This window comes from Dromaius novaehollandiae, chromosome 15 (genome assembly GCF_036370855.1).
Source record: "Dromaius novaehollandiae isolate bDroNov1 chromosome 15, bDroNov1.hap1, whole genome shotgun sequence".
NCBI lineage: Eukaryota > Metazoa > Chordata > Aves > Casuariiformes > Dromaiidae > Dromaius > Dromaius novaehollandiae.
The window spans coordinates 18,401,841-18,422,348 of record NC_088112.1 but is presented as its reverse complement, the minus strand read 5'-3'; the positions used below and the strand labels follow the sequence as shown (position 1 = coordinate 18,422,348).

The 20,508-nt window shown below is 50.8% G+C and overlaps 1 protein-coding gene across 1 annotated transcript in view; it reads right to left on the bottom strand.

Moving 5' to 3' along the window:
• KLHL3 (kelch like family member 3) overlaps positions 1-20,258 on the bottom strand; it is a 50,509-nt gene extending 30,251 nt beyond the window's left edge. Inside the window, exons 1-4 of the mRNA XM_064521094.1 lie at positions 20,058-20,258; positions 12,838-12,954; positions 9,813-9,919; positions 4,257-4,378 (exon numbers count right to left, since the gene is read on the bottom strand). Coding sequence (XP_064377164.1) covers positions 4,257-4,378; positions 9,813-9,919; positions 12,838-12,954; positions 20,058-20,071 — 360 coding nt within the window. The 5' untranslated portion in view covers positions 20,072-20,258. The remainder of the gene's footprint in view (positions 1-4,256; positions 4,379-9,812; positions 9,920-12,837; positions 12,955-20,057) is intronic.
• Between the last annotated feature and the right edge of the window lie 250 nt (positions 20,259-20,508).

Below are 20,508 nucleotides of genomic sequence, written 5' to 3'. Positions count from 1 at the left end.
ATTTTTACAGCCTCAGTAAAAAACACCTCTCTGAATGACAGGTGCTCTCAGCCCACATCCTACCAGCAGCTCAACACCAGCCCGCCGTGCTCCAGCGCTGCTGGCACAAGAGCTCTTGGGCTCGTATTCACTGCAATACATCTTCTGCCAGACACACAGAAAACAACACAACAAGGACACAGAGAGCCAGCAAAAGCAGCCAGCCATTCACCTGCTTCAGAAACATGGTTGTGGCAACACCTCTAAGCCTCCAAAGATATGGCAAAATAATTTTCTAGCACACTCTTGGTGAACTCTGCCTGCTCTCTAAGCGTCAGCTCAAGCATAACAGCTTTGGGCTCTTCAGGATGTTCAGGTCAACGCTCAACAAGGTCAAGCAGCTCTGCAGAGAAAGCTGGTGGGACTTGAACTCCCTAGTCGGGCTGCGCTTTGGCTCTGCTCAGGAAAGTCACGTCGAGCCTTTTCACAGTTGCTGGACTCTGCTTCCATCACCCTTCACCGAGCTGGCAGGTTTGACGTGAGTGGTGGAGAGCAAGCAGGAATGCAGCCATTTCAGCCTCAAAATCAGAACTTAACCGAAAAATCCAATGAACTGGTATGTTAAAACAGCCAGCTTTTACATACAGACACATAGTACCAGGCCCTGGGCTCTGTTCAGATGTAAGTATATGGTTTCCACCAAAGCCAACCAGGGCTGCACACAAGCATCTGTGAACCTCTCCAAGTTGCTCACTTCAGTTTTCCTCACTTTTACTTGCTGCATGGTAAAATTTTCTTCCCAATGCATTTATCAAGCTCCATCTTCAAATTAGATCCTTCTGTCATGTGTATGAACCAGATGCCTTTACAGCTACCCTGATATGGGGGACAGAAAGGAACAGCAGAAGACAGCGGGGAGAGCAATGCCCGAATGGGTTTTCCTCAGACTAGTCCATGACCGCCACAAAGACAGAAGTTCTTCCTCTGCCCCGTGCCTTCCAAACGAGCGGGAGTTCAAATCCCAGATGTGTGTTCAGAGGCAAAAGACCTTTCAGCACAGGAGCCTTTTGACTTTCCATCATCCCTGAACCATTCTACTATCGAATCTATTGCCTTGAAATCCCTCTCTAAAAAACAGGCTCCAATGCATTAAGTAGAATTGAGCTGGTCAGGGCAATTCTCACCCACATAATCCCAACAGAGTTAGAAGAGAATATTTTCTACCACGCAAGCCTAGTGCTCTTCCTCATGGAGCTAGAGCGGACCAAAAATCCCCTTCACCTGCAGGCTTGGGACATCCCTTTGAAGAGGAATTGCATGGACCTCCCAGTAAATCACTACATAGATGATCACTGGGACTGACTGTACAGACCTGGCCCCCTGTATGCACATCCTTCCTTACATCCCCCCGCCCCCCAAATTTAGGCAATGAAAGGAGTAACAGCTACAAAAACATATGCCTGCAAAAACAGACTGAACACCATATTAAGCCTACAAAAGCAGAAAACTAGGTTTCTATTAGAAAAGAAACAACCAAAACGGACTGTAAAAAGGCTTGTTGTTGTGAAGTGCTGGACACTGCTTAGAGTCTGGGAAGGTTCATCCCCGCACTCCCACGCTACCTCTGCTGCTCATCTTGTTCTCACCCCAACTCTGCTCTCAGGCCAATCCGCCCACTGACAAGACCCTGCCTCTTCATTTATGTGCCTGCTCCGGTAGCTTGGCTACGTCTGCTCAGTTAATGTCATTTAGCAATCTTTTCTCTTGCAATTTCTATAAAGAAATTAATTGGCACCCATACCAAGAATCGCTTCTTCCAGCTGTGGAGGAAGTCTGCGCTCAAGCAAGGCAGCAAACAAACACTTCACAGCGGGGGAAAAAAAAATTCCTGGAACAACGCAAACCAACGCCACCAAGGCATCCTCCCGCTGGACCGCTGACACGGTGCCCGACAGCTGGAGGATGTGGCAACATAAAAGACCAAAACTGCTCACTTCTTCCCGAGACCGACATTGCTAACCCAAACCGCAGGCGGTGAGAATCTGAACTCCTCGTTATTCGTGCCGTTTGCCTTCACTGATGGGAACCTTTCCAATGAATCACAGAATATTCTTTTTCTATAAACTCCTTCTGCGACCACACAACAAACCCTACGGTAGGCATTAACCTGTTTATTCTGTTTTGGTCAGTGGCAAAATATCTGGAGACAGGATGGAGATTTCTCTTTAAACCTTCTATTGATTGGTTTCTTCAGCAATCATACTAAATTCCACAAAACATTTTCAACAAGGATAATTTTTAACACACAATAAAACTTAGAGTAGTCAGTTAATCTTGTTTTAGATCAGCTTCACTTCTTAGCTCTCATGAATTATCTCACCTCTAGTCTAAAGAGTTATTCACAGAGTGGTTATTTAAATTAATCATGGACAGAAAAGGCCTGCTCCATTAGATCAGGAAAAAGCTCTGTTCCTAAACCTCAGCATTCACCAGACTCCTGTTTTTGATCTGACTGCCAGAGAGATGGGAGTCAAAATACGAAGACAGGGCTCCTCTCCAACTCTTCACACAGCCCTAGGCCATCAGAAGGCAGCCTTTGGTGAGATTTTACTAAAAAAGGTCACTTTGAACAGAAAACGTAACGTGGACTTCTTGGGGCACGTCTATGCTGTCCATTAAGAGCCGGACTGAGTTGGCTCCCAGGCCGGATCCAGCTCCCCCACGCTGTTCACCCGCAGGTGCAGCGGGAGCCGAGCGCCGAAACGCTCGCACGGGGACAAAGCGAGGGCATGCCTAGTACTCGGAGCAAGTTTCATTCAATCCAGACGGACGGCATCCAAAGCGCCAGATGGTATCCCGAGCTCTGCGCTTCCCACGTGCCGCGTGGGTGCTTCTGGGCCAGCTAACAACCAGCAGGGTAGAAGGAAAGCATACGTTTCCGACGACACATGGATTCAGTCTTCATGTTTCCTGTAGGAAGGAAAACCAGCTTGACAGCATGCAAATGGCGTTTTTCTTTCAGCAATGGAAGGTCCTGCAAGTCCAAGGAGCTCCACCCTGGTTTGCTGCCACGAGTTACAGAAGTAATGTAGTATCTCGGCTCCTCATGAGCCTGCGTGTACACTGTAATTAAAGGTGGCTACACACTGGACAGCTAGCCCAAGTGACCTGCAGCTGGGTTTGAACCCTCAGCTTCTTGCTGTAGTGTGTCCTCCCCATGCCAGAAAGTCAAGCTTGTAAAACTGCAGGGCAGAAAGGGAGAGAAAGGACACACAGGTTTAGACCACAGCAAATAAAATAGGGCTCGGACTAGAAGGTAGACATATCTCAGCGTTTTGCCCAAGATCATGCAGGAAGAACCAGATGTTACAGGAGAGCAAGCACCTGAACCTTGTGCCTTCTCCAAGGAAAGGAAGGGAGAAGGGGCTCAAAGAGCACGTCCCATACGCAACAAGAACCCGATGCCAAGCAGTAAAGGGTTGAAACAGCAAAGACTGTTGATACCCTGTCCAATATCCAACTCACAAAGACAACAACGGCAAACTCATATTGCCACTTGCAAATAAAAACAGGGAATGACTGAAAAGCGTGTCTGCACACGAGCTCCCCGCACCCTCTCCAGAATCCAGGGACTAAGTGCACAGCTGTTTTCTTACGATAAATACAAGTACAGTCAAAGAAAAAGCTTTACCAGCTTATACGCAGTCACTGCCATGCAACACAGACAACAAAACACTCTCCTGAGCATCCTGCTTTATCTGCAGACTGCCTTTCAAATACTCTTTGCACTTCTAGACAAATATTTACCTCAAAGAACTTCAAGACGGAGGACACACATACAAAGAAAGGAAGAATGCTTTCATTTTAACAATATATTCTACTCAAAGCTCTGCCAAACAATTCAAACTACCCAGAAGAATTTAAAAACTAACAGCCAGATTCTTCTGCCATGACCTTAAAACAACTATTTGACTTGCTGCTTGTTTGAGTATGTTTTGACCTTCGACAGACTGACCCACAAGTCATCACAGCTTCTCGGAAGGCAAATGCCTAATCTCATTATAACAGCATGATTTGAAAGCTAAATGCAACATGACTTACGCACAGGGAAAGCAGCAAAGTGCCTCAAGACTAAGCAGAGAGTGGAAGCAGCTCTTTTCAAGCTCAACCTTTTACTTTCTGCAGCCTGAAGAGATCACTCGCCCTCAAAGTGCCCGTACCTGTGAGTTTCAAGCTTTTCACTCCAGTTTCCAAGGAAGCGGTTGAACCAGACTTACCTGCACATTCTCTTCCGTGACCTCTATCTCGGCCGTGTAGATGTAATCAATCAGCTTCCTCAGTGTTTGCCCATCAACGTCTTTTATTTCAATCTTCTTGGCTTTACTTTCAGACATGTCTCCTGCAATTCATTTCAAAAGCACAGTTAGAGTTTGCTTTGAAAGTCCTCTTTTCAGGCCCTTGCTCCCCAAACATCCAGCACATATTCCTGGTATCTCACTAAGAGACTGATGCTGTCCCTGACCATCTAAGGGCAATGAGCAAGCCCCAGAAGCCTCTTAATGCCACCTAAAAAACATCTCACACATTTAGAAACAGCAGCATAAGTCAATAAACTCAACAGGTTGATTCAGAGGAAGGCAGCTAAATACTGCTCTGGCCAAATTAAAGCAAACGTTTCCCTGTGTTTAGCCCATCTACCCCACACTGAGAGCTCTCCTTCTGCTCCACGACGTGCATGCTGCTCCACAGCCCATATATCTTTTCTGATATCCCTCTTAACAACTGGAATTTGTATACACACACAGATGAGAAAGTTGCCACAGCTAAGTTAGGCTGCTTGGTGGTACACCCTGCAACAAATGCAAAGTAGTGCAACCCTTTTTCTCTAGAACGACCTCAAAACTGTTGAGGAAAATGAGCATATGTGTCAGCAGTTACCTACCGTGTGCTGCAAGTTTCTCTCCCAAATTATCCTGCTGTAACCTGTTCACACCGTTATGCCTTATGCAAGGCATCTGTGCTAAGGATGCACTGCTCATGTCTCCTTCCCAGCCTCACACCTCGGAGGCAGCCGTTGCATCCAAACCATATCCTTCCTCCAAACACTTAAGTTAAACCCCAGAAAACAAACAAAAAAACACACACCCAAGAGGTATATAGGTAAAATCCATGTTGTCTAAAAGCCTGTGCGTGAACCTCATGCTTCATGCACACTTTCCCCATCCCTGTTACAGCCAACGCTGAGCCTAACACCCTGCAGGAACCACGTGCGCATACCCTGCGGGTACCAGGAGTACCTCGCGGCAACAAATGCATGCTGTGGGAAGGCACAAAGAGCCCCCAGGGCCCCTCTTTAACGTCCACACGCAGCAAGCGACGTCCCACGTTCCAGGCTTTAATCAGCAGGATCTCGAGGAACCGCAGAAAAGGAAGAACAAACCCCAAAACGGAAGAAAACAATAAATGCAAAAATAAAGCTAAACAAAGGGGAGCTTGAAGAAATGTCAATTCTTAAACCAGGCCATGAATAATCACTACTTTAAGAAATCTGGTGACTCAGTATTGCTGTGGGATCAAGAGGAAAAATAGTTTCTGCAGCCTAAGCGAGAAGCAATTAGAGCCTACACCTCCGTAAAGCACACGGCCAGACGCGGCCGGGTGCATTAAGAGCACAGCACAGGGCACCGAGTCAGATGCCAGAGGGGGGCCAAGCTTGAGCAAAAGCTGCATCCTGGGAGTTAAACTTTGCTGGCTTCACTTATGCCAGTAAGTAGGTAAATAACAGGAGTGGAGTCAGACCTAAGTATCAGAAGAGCCAAGAGCATCTTATGGGAAATGTAGGAGGAAACAGTATTTGCTCCAAATTCCATTTTTAAAATTAAATAATAAATTTTGTCCAGAGAAGTACATGCATACAAATGTACAAGTACAAAGGGATAATTGCCCTACATTTGTGATGCCTTCAAAGCAGTTATGACTTTTAATTGATGGAACAAACATCACCTCCTTCACGCACTTCCGCCCCCAAAAAAACAATCTCCCGGGATGAGAGGGGGATTCGGAAAACAGGCCAGTCAACAGCAGCCTAAACGGAGTCTGGGGCTGCTTTAAGGAGTTCCCAGATAAAACCCCCGCCTTTAAGCAGAGCAGGGCAGCCAGAGCACCGAGCCACCGAAACCAGCGGGGCACAGGAGATGCACTCACACCGCGATCGATGCAGAAATAGCTCGGAGGGACCGATCCGATAACATCATCCGTCTTCGTGGCACTCACGTGACACAGCCAACAAAAATAAAGGCTGCGTGGGCTCCTACACCCACCCGCAAGCTGCCAACCCTGCACGCGAACGGCCTCCGCTCTCGCCAGCCTGGTGACGCTCCCGTGCGCGGTCACGGAGCAGAGCCTCACGCGGCCCGTCCGGAGGTGCCACTCCTGCCACGTCCCCCAGGCAGCGGGCGAGGAGGCAGCGAGGCCGGCACACGTGCCGAAGGGGAGCTGGCGGCAGGACGGGAGAGGGCAACCAGTGCTCCCCACCTACCCCTGCACCCAGATCAACGCACCTACGGCCTCCAAAGCACCGCCGCAGCTACCCAAATGACCGAGGGAATTAAGGCGTCTCATCCCACGTCCCTTCCAAAAAAAAATGTTTTTTAAGCAAAAGAACCCAACCCCTAACGTATCTTTGACAAGCCAGCCTCAAGCCTTGCTCAGCCGATGGGCCAAAGCACTAGTGTTGCCTGGCATACGTGTGGGTTGTGGTGAGAAGCAAACTGGTGCAGGGCCTCCCTGTGCAAGGTGCTGCACAAGCCCCATCCCAGAGGCTACACGGAAGCGATGGATAAGGGTAAGCGGGAGCAAAGACGAGTAAAACAGCGAGGCTGTTCTCCGAGTCTGCCCCTCTCCAGGGAACGCGCTTTGCAGACGCCAGCCCCCCATGCCAGCGAGCCCTTCACATATACTGAATACCCAACACTGCCTTCTCTATTCCCTTCCCTTTTTCTGCCTTTTTTTTTCTCCCGACAGCAGCCCAGCCAGCTCCTCTCTCTTGCTTTGTCACGAGACAGACTACAGTCAAAATCGCCGCGGCTCGTGGCGCCTCGCTTGCCCGGTTCTGTGTTTACCGCGCTCCTGGGACGCTTTCTGGCTCACAGCTACGGCTTTTGCTGCTCTCTAACCCAGACCTACGTGCTGCAGGAGGGGAATGCCCCAGCGTATCGGGGACAGCACTGCAGCCCTTCGTGCTGCCAAGAGGGACACGAGACCTGGGGTCCTGCCGTCTGCCCCCCCGCCAAAGCCCCCCTGCGCATCGCGCGGGAACGGTCCCAACTGCCTCACCGAAGCATTTGCCGTCCTTCCTGAGGTTACCATGGTTTCCTCCAAATGGATGGAGATCACTGCCATCCATCATCCCCCCATGGAACGAGGCCAGCGACGGTGCAGACTACCCTCCACCAGAATTGCTCTAAAAAAAGCGAAGGAAGGGACACTGAAGTGGGACCTACCCGGTCCAGACTCCCCTTCAGTATGGGAAGGTATAAATGAAAGATGCGCCTATTTATTTGAGGTCTCTCCAAGGCTATTTTTAAAAGAAATGCCTAACCAGAGGACACTAGACAGTACAGGAGAGATGACAAGGTCATCTCAAGGTCATTCATTAACTCAAAGCCAGGCCTGATCTCGAGACAAGGGCAGCAGAGCAACCATCAGACGACGGGCTGCTGGTCTCAGTCTGATTCCCACCATCCACGGCTTTATGCTGAGCACTGGCTGCTCCCTTCCCTTCCACACCTTGCTCCCAGGTGCCAGCGGGATCACGCCAGTGCCCGGTTCCCCCAGTAAAAGGCTCATCGTGGCTAGGATGCAGTGGGACATCACATGCAAAAGCCGCTCCTGCCACCGCCAGTGCCACACACGTCCTGCAAACACACCCGCAGTGCGACCGCCCCAGAGCTGCCAAGTTTCATTTCTCATCTGCAATATAAGAAACCCCCTAACTAATAGGCCAAGCTGTGATTTTAAAACATCACCCTCCCACGAGTGACGTAACGCACAGCGGGAGGGAGATGAAGCACCCAACCTCTGCAACAGGGAGACCCGGACCGCCAAAATTCAGGAACAGAAGTGCACCGAGAACCGGTCTTTGCGTGACCCGCTGCTCAGAGCACGATGGAACGGGGGGAGAGGGCTGGAGCCGCCGGAGCTGCACCAGAGCCAGAGGCAGCCGGAGCGGCAGCACATGACCGCAGTACCCGATTACTGTTTAACTCGCGGCATGAAGCATTACCAGGCCCAGAGAAATCCAGCACGGACACACCGGCACAGCCCCCCGCCGTGCCCAGGGTGGCCGCTGTCCCGCTCGGATGACCTCCAAGCATCGCAGGGCTTTCCCAAGAATCTTCACTTCTCATCAGGACTGAGCATCGCAGGCACCAGCGCATCCATCGTTAACGCCCAGCTGCAAGACGCAGTTCCAGCTGCATAGAAAACACCAACGCTCCCCACCTTGGAAGTCTCACCAAGCAAATAAAGCCACAGGAACAAACCTCAGATCTCGTCTGACATTCAGACATCTGTTTACACCTGAGCATTATAGGCTTGTACGGATTTAAATGCCCTAATTGCAGTCCACCCCTCCTTTTGCAGTCAAAATGTTATTCTTTCTGCCACTATTTCTGCCTGCCTCCGTTACAGAGGGGGGAAAAAATGACTCCCAAATGACAAGTTTTTTCCTGAGAAACACTGCATTCTGCTCCCAGCGAAGCAAACCAAACCAGGCCTAACCCCAAGGCTTTTAAAAGGAAGAAGCATCCACGCAGCTCCTGCGTCTCTTCGAAAGGGGCTTCCTCCTTCCCCAGGCCACGACCAAGGAACGTGAAATCAGAGCAAAACCTCACTTATGCACAGCAGCGCATCAGGCTGAAGCTGAGGGACCATAACAACCATCCCCTGGAACATACATTCATTTTCCTTGTATTTGGTTACGTTAGTTCCCCTCCTGGAAAGGAGGGCAAGGAAAAGGAAAGGAAGCTACAGAGCTCCCAAGCAGACAAACTTCGCTAGAGCAACTTCAGTGCCTTGGTCATTCCTTGGTACCAGCCTTGCTTTTTTGGCTGCCCCCTCCGGGCACAGCCTCTGAAGAGCATCCCCGATAGCGACCATGCGATCAGAGCACAAATTTGGTCCTCTTCTTCCCTCCACGCCGGGGTTGCACCTGCCACTAGCACAGCGAGGGCTGCAAGAGTGGAGCCTGCAGAAAGGCAGAGCTGGTAACACACCGCGGGACCAAGAGAACAACAGCCTCATTTTGTGCAGTAGCTAAAAGTGCCATTGGAGATCAAACACCCGTGACCGTGAATAAGCATCTGCAGGGCTAGGCCCTGAAACTACAGCTTCTGTGCCAGCAACTTCTTTGATGTGCACCATGCACATTTAGGGCACGGCACACGTGCTTGATATTAACAATATGTGTTTTCATGAGTTCAAACTCTTTTTAAGGAAGAAGGAAAAAAAAAAAAAAAGAAGAAAGAACCAGCAAGCCAAACCTCATAGTAGTCATCCTATGACCCATATACTGCAGACTCCATCACACCCATAACACCCTGCCCCACTGACCCTGCCTCAGGGAAATTAGCCAAAAGATGGCCAAGATCGTCCATCAAGTGTAACGAACTGCAGACCTAACTGTATTTCTTCTCTTCCACGGAAATCCCTTCTCTAGAGGCCCGTGCCTACTTCCTCTGCTGCAGGTCCTTCCACAGAGACACAGTCACGAGTCTCAAAATCTGCAACGGCCCGTTCAGCCAGAGCGCGGCGATTGCCGTAGAGAAGAGTACCTGTAAACATGGCACAAAAATAAGGGCTGCAGGCCGCAAGGACCACCCGGTGGGCTTCCATCTCCACAGTTTCAGCCACAATCACCACATCGCAGAGGAGCCGCTTGCTGGAAAAACACCAGAAAAGACAAACATCATGTCAGAACTCCCGGTCATGCAAAAAGCTATGTCAGTACACCCTGAAAAAGTAACCCAAAAATCCTACCGCTTCAGACAAGGTACCCCGAGCCATAATTAGACACTGAAGCTTCTGCCAAATCCCAGTGGAAGGTCCTCTTATCCTTCGACTACCAGCTCCTATCAGTGTTTGCCTACAAAGCAAATCCTGCATCCTTCCAGCGCTGCAGCCCTGCTTGCTGTGGCCCTGTAGCTGTTTCGTTTCAAAATAAAAAATTTGGAAGCCGAACTAGGCATACATGCTTCCCAAAGAACGGATGGGTAAAAGGACTCCCTCCGTCTATCAAAACAGTAGGGCTCAGAGAAGGTGCAAAAGAGCTCAAGAGCTTGGGTACTACCTCGAGGCAAGTACTGGTAGATCCCTAAAACAAGATGCAGCCAGTGCGAGGCAGCGCTTTGATCTTTGTATGGTGTCTGGAAAGTCAGAGCAGAAAAGGAAGCTCTCTGTGCTTTCTTCCTAGGTCAGGCTTGGCCCAGAAAGAAACGTTTGGCCCATCAGCACCCAAACCTCAGTTCTGTCCCACCAGCACAGAGGGCTTCCCCATCATTCTCCCCATGAGGAACAGTCAATCACTGGAGTTTATCAGTGGTCCTGATAAAGCTTAAGTTTACCACATGAATGAGGCTGGGATTAAGAGTCACCGAGATAAAACAAGGGGTTCCAGACAGAAACCAAAGCACTCCTGAGCTCCCCCAGTGACTCACTGCACAGCTTTGGCAAAGTCACTTCATTAATCAGTGACCTTTCCTGCCAGCCCCGTGTGTGTCCTTTGAGGATTCATTAGTTAATGTTTGCACAGGACTTCTGAGATGCAGACAGCTAGAAGCGCTCAGCCTCCCAATAAGTTGGTTTAAGATCTCTGAGCATACAAATGCAAAATAAGGGTGTTCTTTTCAAATGTCAAGCCTGAAAAAAGATCAGAGTTGGTAAATCTAGATGTTGCCTTCTCTTCAGAATTGCTCATCACAATGCTGTGTTTCTTTTTCTTTAGGAAGCTGCATATCAAATATGCACAGAGCTTCTGATGGACTAGGTATGTCTCCCTCCTCCCCTCTGTGCATTGAAATACATAACAAAATTGTCTGTGAAACAGAGGGTTATAGTTGGAAAACAGGGAGAAAATAAGCAGGAATATATAGTCTGTGCTCTACGCTTACTCCAGTTTGGAATGGATGGTGGTAAGCAGGGGAGTTTTTAATGGTCACCTACTGGAGGCCTTCTCATTCCCTTCAGCTTATCTGTATTCATCTGAAGTGTCTCTCATGAAAATTAGCTTGATTTATATTTGGAAGTTAAACATTTGACGTGAACAACCTATAGCAAATCAGCTAAAGGTTTAGCAAGAGGTTTCCAGACCTTCCCAAGGCATTAAAATTGAGGCCCTATTATCCAAGGTAGCTATTAACACTGGTTGCTGACAGCTTCAGCGATTGCCAAGTTCAGTGCACAAAACACGCAGACGTGGGAACCGCGTCCTCCAGAGCAGCAGCAGGAGCTGGGAAAAGGAGTGCACCCGGGGGGGATCCAACAATATACAGGTGCTTTAGGGCAGCTTCAGCCTCATGCATTTTAACATTTCAGCTTTGCACAAGATCTGGCTAAATACAGACATATTGTCAGTCTCCAGCTATTCCCACTACGCTTCAATTAACGAAGGAATAATAGCAGCACAATAGATTTCTGAATATAGCTGCACAAACCTCTATTTTCAGATCTTTTGCTCTCAGTACAAAGAGAGGACTAGAGGGATGCCAGGAAGAAAACATATTCAGCTCCACATAATTGCTACAAAGGAAGGCTATTTCCATTTTCTGCTCCTTATGCACCAACTGAGAATCGCTGTCAAACATCTGCGGAGAGAGGCACTTCTAATCCTGCTCTGCGCTGGAGAACGTGTGTGTTAGCAAAGTACTTCATCTGCAGAAGAGCCGTGGCGATTACAGCATCTTTCGAGGACTTTGAGCATGCAGGAGGAGTGAAGTGTTACCTGCTTTCACCGTAACATCCGCGTAGCGAGGCAGCATGTATGTTTGTGTGTAATATTAGGAATACAGGAATTCTTTTGAAAATTGTGGTTTTAAGTCTCTGTTTGAATGGTAAAGGGCTCAAATGAACTAGCCGGAAAAAAGCTCACTAAACTTCCATCTGGTTCAAGGGCTGATAACAGCCAAGAAACAACTCAGATCTAAGCACCGCCACCACAAGGCTGATGCAACGACAGGGGCTTCGTAAAGGATGTGTTTGCTGAGGTTTCTTCAGCCTTTCTTCTCCCTGCACCCACACAGTTGTGCAAAGACACCACGGTGTCCTCCTTCAGCCAACGTCAGGATTTTAAATTAGCAAATGAGGGTCTAATATTCTCCTGAGGGGTTTTTTTTGGCTCCTACTTGGAGTGCCGAGCCCAGAGCGAGCAACCCCACTCGTCGGCGAGGACAAGAACAGCACGTTAGCAATCCTTCATCTGTAATTACGCGCTGTCCTAACGTCTGTAACACTCTGTTACTGGTTTTCAGGCCATTAGCTCAGTGAAGAACACAGCTCACAGCTGAACTTGCTGCAAGTAGTGGAAAGCACTCGATGAATTATCATTCAGAAATGGAGGGTATTGCTCAGATGCTGGTTTTGGGACACGGCTGCCTTCTTTCTGACTGAAAGGCAGGTGTGAACCTGCAACGCGGCAAGGAATGGCCCAACCGTCCCTTCCCACGTGTTCATTAACGACCCCCATGCAACCACCGGCTGGGACGGAGGTGGCCCAGGTTTCTCCCACGTCTCCCAGAAGCCCTCCTGTTCCCACCAGCAGGTTCCCGACACGCCGGCGAAGACGCCCGGAAGCCGAGAGCCTACCTCCGTAGCTCGTTCATGACCTTGAACGCCTTCCTCATGTGCGAGGGGTTGACCGTCACCGTGCGCTGCTCCTTCTCATCCTCGGCTGCCTCCGAGGACCGGGAACTCTGCTTAAGGCTAAAAACAGGGATTAGGAAAAAAAAGGAGGAGAAAGTTGGATTCAACAACACTAAAAAGAAATGAATCGTAAAACCGAGGTAGCGGGACGTGTGCGGGGCAGCCGGGGTTGTCCACACAGAGCACCAGAGCCGCGGTGACCCCTGCGCGGGTGCCGAAAGCCCCCGCGTCCATCAGCAGGGAGGAGCAGAGAAAGCACCGCGCTCCGGGGACCGGCCCAGCCTTGCAGGCTGCAGGCCAGGGAAGCAGCCTAAGCGGGAATTCAAGCCAAGACGTAATTGCCTCGCTGAACAGCGATAGACCTCGGCACTGGGAGCGACAAGAGCACCACGGCTGCTTTAACGTCCATACAGACAGAAGCTTAGCTTTCAAATTCCCATCCGAAAAATGCAAACATACAAATGCACCACTTGTGTCTTCCTCCACAGGGGCAAATCCAAAAAGGTCCTTTAAAAGCAGCTGCACAGCTGCCAGAGCATTAGCCTCACCGAGGCCCCATCACATTTCCATTCTAGAAATAGGTCTATTTAATGTCATTGAAACACGCAGGAAGAATTATTAAGCTTGAATTTCCTACAGAGCTGCACACTATGCAGGTAAAGCAAAATCAGATGCACCCAGTTACGTGCTGTGTTTAACCAGGCCAACAGGTGCCTAAGGCACAAACGCGTCCTCGTTGCTCCGTGCTCGGCCCCGGCTCTTTAGCCGGCGTTGACAGAAGGTCAATATATCTACCTCTGCGGCTGGAAAGCGTGTGAAAGCCCGCGCAGCCAAAGGTTTCCATCTGCGAAAAGCAGCACTTTGCAGCGAGATCGCTGCTTGCCAAAATCCGGAGCCCCTTCCTCCAGCTTCCCAGCGTGCCTGCCTGCATACCGAGCGGCCCGCGGCTTTGTGCCCGAGACAAAGCTGAGCCTGCGCGCGCCAAAACCAGCCCCGGCCGATTCCCCCCCTTCGCTGAGCAAGGGCAACGTTTGCAGGCACGAGCGGAGCAACGAGGCTGAGGACGACGTAACTCAGCACACGTCCCGGGCGCGGGAACCGGCTTCCCGCGGGGGTTATCAGCTGGAGATCATGCACGGCGTTGCCATGAAAGACGAGTCCCTCTTGCTAAACGCTTTGGGGTTGCTACCAGGCAGTGCAACAAGCAGCCTTTGCATGCCCAAAGCAAGCCGATCCCCCCCCCCGCGCGGCACGGGCACCCACTCGGCTCGTCACAGCGATGCTGCCAAGCTCGGCTAAGCCTCAATGGTGCATCTGTCAAAGCCGAGGCTGCAGTCCTTGGCCAAGCAAAATTTAACCGCAGTATTCAAAACGCCAGCGTAAACCCTTGCTTTTTAAACCAATAAATCTCCCCTCCTGGCACGCCGGAGCCCAGCAGCGGAAAACGAGGCTCTGAAAGCGCAAGCAACTGTGTTGAACTTTCGGTCTCCAAAGCCGAGACACCTCCAGGAAGCCAGCAAAACATGAAAAAATAAATAAAATAAAGCGAAAGCGAAAGGGAGGCAGCGGCCACCTGCATGCAGGTCTCCGGGTGGCAGCAGCCAGGCCCCCGAAACCACTGCTTCCCTCTGCTCAAAGACTGACCCTACAGGACCCAAAATCAACCGATGCAAACAAAAATCATGAGGTTTCTCGAAGAAAGGCCACTACCGAGATTCATTTATTACCATTCCAGCACCGGAGACCACAGATTCGTGTTTTCAACCTTTTCAACCGGCAAGAGGTGCAGTGCAAAGGACCCAGCAAGTTTCACTGAACACCAAAAGTAAATGTCGGATCAACCAGCCTTCACAGAGCTGCAACTCCATCAATATTTCTCCTTATGCTTTCAAAGCCAAAACCTTGCTTCGGGATTTTTAAAAAAGGTCGATCAATTCCTCCCAAAGAGCACGAAGAGTAACTTTTTAAAGAGCATCCCAAAAGACATCCTCGCACTTGCTAGCACGGGCGGATTTCGGACTTTAGCAAACACCTAATGGCTCACCATAAAAAAGCTCTGCACGTAGTCTGGTATACAGCTTGATTCAAAAAAATCAGGATATGCTATTTAAAGTTTTTCCAAGTGACTCACGTAAAAAATACGTAAAAAAAAGAATTAACAGCTAAGTGCCTTTACCTCATCTTTCAGACCAACTCAGCTTCCATAGATTTTTGTACCATTAATGCAATGAGAACGTCTTTATCTGGAAGAGAGATTTCACACCGCCATACATGCACTCTCCAATACCACTGACACATGTCCAACATAAAAATGCAAGAACCTAAGCGATCCAAGTAAATGCAATCTGCCACAAAGCAAAAGCTACCCCGAGAAGACGAAAATAATGCATGACATAACACTTTTCTGAAGTTTTTCCTACAACACTAGGAATTGTTTTGCTTAGGAATTACTCCATTATTTTACTAAAGGAACAAAGCAAAAGCAAGAACAAAGCTCTGCGATCAAAGGTGTGGCTGGGAACACCAGGACACGCACGGGTCCCTGCGCTCTGTAATCAGACGCACTTTCCCCTAAGCACCTTCCCGTTGGAGCAGCGATGTCCTCCTGCACCAGCAGGACTTGCCACCCAGGTGCCAGGAAGAATTTTTTCTGTTCCTGGGCCATCCAAGGCCATGCACCAACTGCACGGACAAACGGTTTAGTTTCCCTGGGCCGGATTAACCACCTTGTTAGGGGCACAGCAAGATCCTCCCAAGATTAGCAAAGAGGCAGAGCACCAGCCCCACCACCACCACCACCACCATCTCCTGCGTGATCCTCCTTTCGACCGCACCCCCACGTAAAACAAACGACCCCAATTTCAGAGTCCCAAATTACGTCAGGGAAGCTAATGAGAAGCCCCTTTACACCACTGTCCTCCTCTCCAGGAGATGACAGACACGCTGGTGGGGCCTGCCTCAAGCTACCTGCCGGCGTGCAGCGGGTCCTGCCCGAGCTCTGGCTGCATACCAGCCAACAGGGAGGTATTTTAAAAACCCACAGCCCGTAGCTCTGCTGCATGCATGCATTAACTATAAAGTTGGGTTGCCTTAGTTACCAGCAGTAATTACAGATGTCTTTGTAGATTATGAGGAAGAATAAAAGCCTTCCTTAAAGCTAAACTGTCCCCTCGGAAGATTATTACCGTGCAGAGAGCTGGTAAACCCCAGGAACGAAAATCCCGACTCTGCCAACAATCAATCCTACCGCTGGCTTTACTGGAGCCAGAAGTTCACCCAGAAGAAATGGTAGTTTTCAAGTGAGCCTTCCTTTGGCAGTGGACTGGATGGGCTTGGGCTCTTGCTTTTGGGGGAACGTCCTCAGGGCTCAGCTCTTCCTTCACGTGGACACCACGAGCGGCTCGGCCACGCTCCCGCGTTGGCGCCGCGTTGCACCACCCCGGGGTGACGCAGGCGCCGCCGGCAATCCCGACCTCTCCAGGAGGTGGCAAGCCAAGACAGGGCCACCGAGGCTGGAGCTGCTGGGACACCTCAGGACTCTGCCCCCGGCGCCGTTGCATGGACCCATGGACCCATGCCCCTCCGTAAGCCTGGAGAAAAACCGACAGCGGCAGTAGTTACCTTCCTGCTCTCGTGTACTGATGCTTCGGAAAGGGCAGAGCTAAGGTTACCTGGGCATCCTCGACTGGCCTTTCACAGCTTTATATTAACTTAAAGGCAGAACGACATATTTAACTACAAACGTCCTAAGCCTACAGCACTTCTTTGGGGGATGCATTACAAACATCGCTGTCGTCTTAACTTTCTGACAGCTTTGACATAGCTCTGATCTAAAAACTTAAAAGATACCCAATCGCCATTGCTAGGCTTCAAAGCTGAAATGCTTCTACTAAGGCAAATGAAGACCAAAATATTAATTCAGTCTTAAGAGAATGGAAAAAACATAGTAAGTTTTACTTTAACTGGAGTAACTTTTTTACATAGAATCCGTAACTAAAATCAAAAATACATTAGGCCTCACGGATCCATTCCCCTACTCAGACATACAAACAAAATACGGAAAGGATGTCAGCGTAATGGCGTATTTATAAAATCCCAATTTCCCGACGTTTCTCTGGGTATACATGAAGATGTTAAAAAATGCGACTGAAGGAGTTTAAATATCCAGACAGATGGATTTGAAAGGATTTCAAAGCAACATATTATCATTAAAATATGTTAGAGGGAGCACAATAGAAAGAATTTTTTTGTTTTCATAATAATATTTACTTACAATTTAGTTTGAGGGTTTTTTTCAGTGCCTATATCAACAATGAGGCATTAGTTTAGTAAAATATGTAACTGGCACACAACAGACACCGAAAAAGACATTCATATCAAAGGAGATCTCCGGAGAAACGCAGACGTCGGGAATTACTGAGGAAAAAAGAGTTTTCTGACAATAACGGAACCACCACAAAATAACTCAAATATAACATCACTTGCTTTCTGAAGCAAATATTGTGTTTCTTGGACAAACACTACGAAGAGATTGACACTATCTCAAGACACATTTCGCCTCAGCCGGCCCTCCCAGGGCCAGGTGGCTTTCGTGCAGTCCCGCATGACGCTCACCTCCAAACAGGGAAACGGGGGAAAACCCCAGCTTTCCTTCCCAAGAGTCACATCCCACATCATTACTCTCCGCGACCCGTTCGCTGTCTCCTGCCTCTTCTCTAAGACTAGAAATATGAGAAAGTTTGGACAAACCCTTGCAGCTTCGCCACATCCCTCACTTCCAGAGATAGGCAAGGGTCAACGATGACAACAGACCAAGATGATGAAACAGCTCCTCTCCTCTGCACTCCCTCAGACACTAGATGCACTTTATATATATATATATATATATATATATAAATGTACACATACACACACATATATATATGCATATATGTGCATATGTGTCTCTCTCCAAAAAACGGAAACACGTTCCACAGACACGTGTCTAAGACGACGACGTAAGACGTAGAGGCATCGTGATGAACACCGCAGCCGGCCCTCCGCACGCTTCGGGGACGCGAGCCCTGCAGCGCACTCGGAGGGAGGGCCGGCGGGCCGCGAGTGTTGTTTTGCACGTTAAATACACAAACAACAATTGGGACTGTTGAGTCATTTAAGGGTAGAAAGCTGCTCTTCAAAGCTTGGAAAAATAACTCTGACAGGCTGCGTGAGCGTTTTCCCTCAGCAGAGGGGGAATTCCCGGAATTGGGGTTTGACCCTCGTTTAATTTTTCCAATATATCACATTGAAACGAAACTGCTGCCAAGCCCTGCAGATCTGTATCGGCGGCAGGTCAAGCCCTCCCGGCGGTCCCCACCCCCGGCAAGGTCACCGGCACCACGCGAAAAGGAAGCACTCAGCATATCCTGTTAAAGCAAACACAAAAAATCCCCCCCCCCCAAAAAAAAGAAAACAGCTCGATGTGTAGTTTCCAGCAGTACAAGCGCGTTGCCGGTGCACGACAGGCGCCCAGACAGTCGGAAGGAGAACGGACGCAGAGGAGGCAGCGAGCCCGAACATCTCGCCGGCAGCCCTGGCGTCCCCGAGCAGCAGTGATCTCTCCACGCGTCCCACGGACATTAAGCCGAGTCTTTACGAGAGCACTACCGCTCACGGGTTTTGGGGCAAAACAGCGGCCTCGGGGGAAATAAGGAGCCCACGGCGCGGCTACGCGGCAAGGGAGACCCAGCGGCCGGGGTGGCCCTCCCCGGTCCTCGCGCACCCGGAGGCAGGTGAACGCGCTCCTCAGGGCTACCCGGACCTCACGGATGTCCATCCGGCAGCGACTCGAGGAAGCACCGAGTATCAGCGGGCAGCGGCTGAAAATTTCATTCCCAAGCGAATCGCTGGCGGTTCAGGACGTGCGCGGGGCAGACGCGGCGGCAGCGCGCGGAGGCACATCGCCTGCCCCGGCGCGGTCCTCCCCGCCTCGGCCCACGCCTCCGCGCTCCAGCAGCACCCGTGCTTAAAAAAAATTAAAAATCCATGTGAGCAGCCCCAATTACCTCGTTATCCACCTACAAAACACGTCCTACTGAGAGACACTTTATTCCCCAGGTCTGAGCACACGAGGGGAAGCAGCCTGTCACCATGACATTGCAACATCGGTCATTACACAGAAGACGACAGATATTCCCGCAAGTGGGAAGGGATGGAGGGGAAAGGGGGGGCAGATCCTGTGCGCCCAGCGCCCAGCACATGCCCCCGGCCGGGGGCAACTTCGCCCCGCAGCGCCCAACTCGCCGCCCTCGACTCAACCACGGCTGCCTGCACCGAGGGTGCCGCCGGGCAGGGGGGCCGGGTGCTGCAAGTCCTGAACCTCACACCGTTACGCGGCGGCTATGAGAACAAAAAAAAAAAAAGAAAGGAAAAGAAGGGGGGGGGAAGGAAAAGAAAGGGGGAGGGAAAAAGGAAAAGAAAGGGGGAGGGAAAAAGGAAAAGAAAGGGGGGGAAGGAAAAGAAAGGGGGGGAAGGAAAAGAAAGGGGGGAAAAAGGAAAAGAAAGGGGGGGAAAAAGGAAAAGAAAGGGGGGGAAAAGGAAAAGAAAGGGGGGAAAAGGAAAAGAAAGGGGGGAAAAGGAAAAGAAAGGGGGGAAAAGGAAAAGAAAGGGGGGAAAAAGGAAAAGAAAGGGGGAAAAAGGAAAAGAAAGGGGGGAAAAAGGAAAAGAAAGGGGGGGAAAAGGAAAAGAAAGGGGGGGAAAAGGAAAAGAAAGGGGGGGGAAGGAAAAGAAAGGGGGGGAAAAGGAAAAGAAAGGGGGGGAAAAGGAAAAGAAAGGGGGGGAAAAGGAAAAGAAAGGGGGGGAAAAGGAAAAGAAAGGGGGGGAAAAGGAAAAGAAAGGGGGGGGAAAAGGAAAAGAAAGGGGGGAAAAGGAAAAGAAAGGGGGGAAAGAACAAGAAGGGGGGAAGAAAAAGAAAGGGGGGAAAGGAAAAGAGGGGGGGGAAAGGAAAAGAAAGGGGGAAGGAAAAGAAAGGGGGGGGAAAGGGGGGAAGAAAAGGGAAGGAGGAGGAGGAAAACAAAGCTGCGGGGGTGACGGCGCGGGGCGGCGGGACTCGCCGGGAGCCTGCCGGGCCGGGGCGCGGAGCAGCGCGGAGCGGGCGCGCACAAAGGCGCCGCGGCGGCACCCACCTCTCCTCCTCCATGGCGCGGGGCGGCGCGGGGGGCGGCGCGGGGGCTTCAGCGCCGCGGGCCCGGCATGGCTGCGCCCGGCGCCGCTTCCTCGGGCGGCTGCGGAGCGGCGAGCTCCGTGCGCGGCGCGCCCCGCCGCAGCGATCGCTGCTGCTGCTGCTGCTGCAGCTCGCTCCCTCCTCCTCCTCCTCCTCCTCCTCCTCCTCCTCCTCCTCCTCCTCCTCCTCCTCCTCCTCCGCCCCGCAGCCGCCTCCCGCCCCTGCGCGGTCGCCGGGCAACCGCGGCAGCGCCGCCTCCGCCCCCCGCGCCGCCCGCTGAAGGGCCGCTGGGCGCCTCGCGGAGGCCGCGGCCACGCGGCTGAAATAACCCGGGTCCGACGGGAACCGGTAAAGGGGGTCGGGGGTTTCCCCGGCTCCCGGGGCGAAGGTGATGTCCGGCCGCCGAGGCCGAT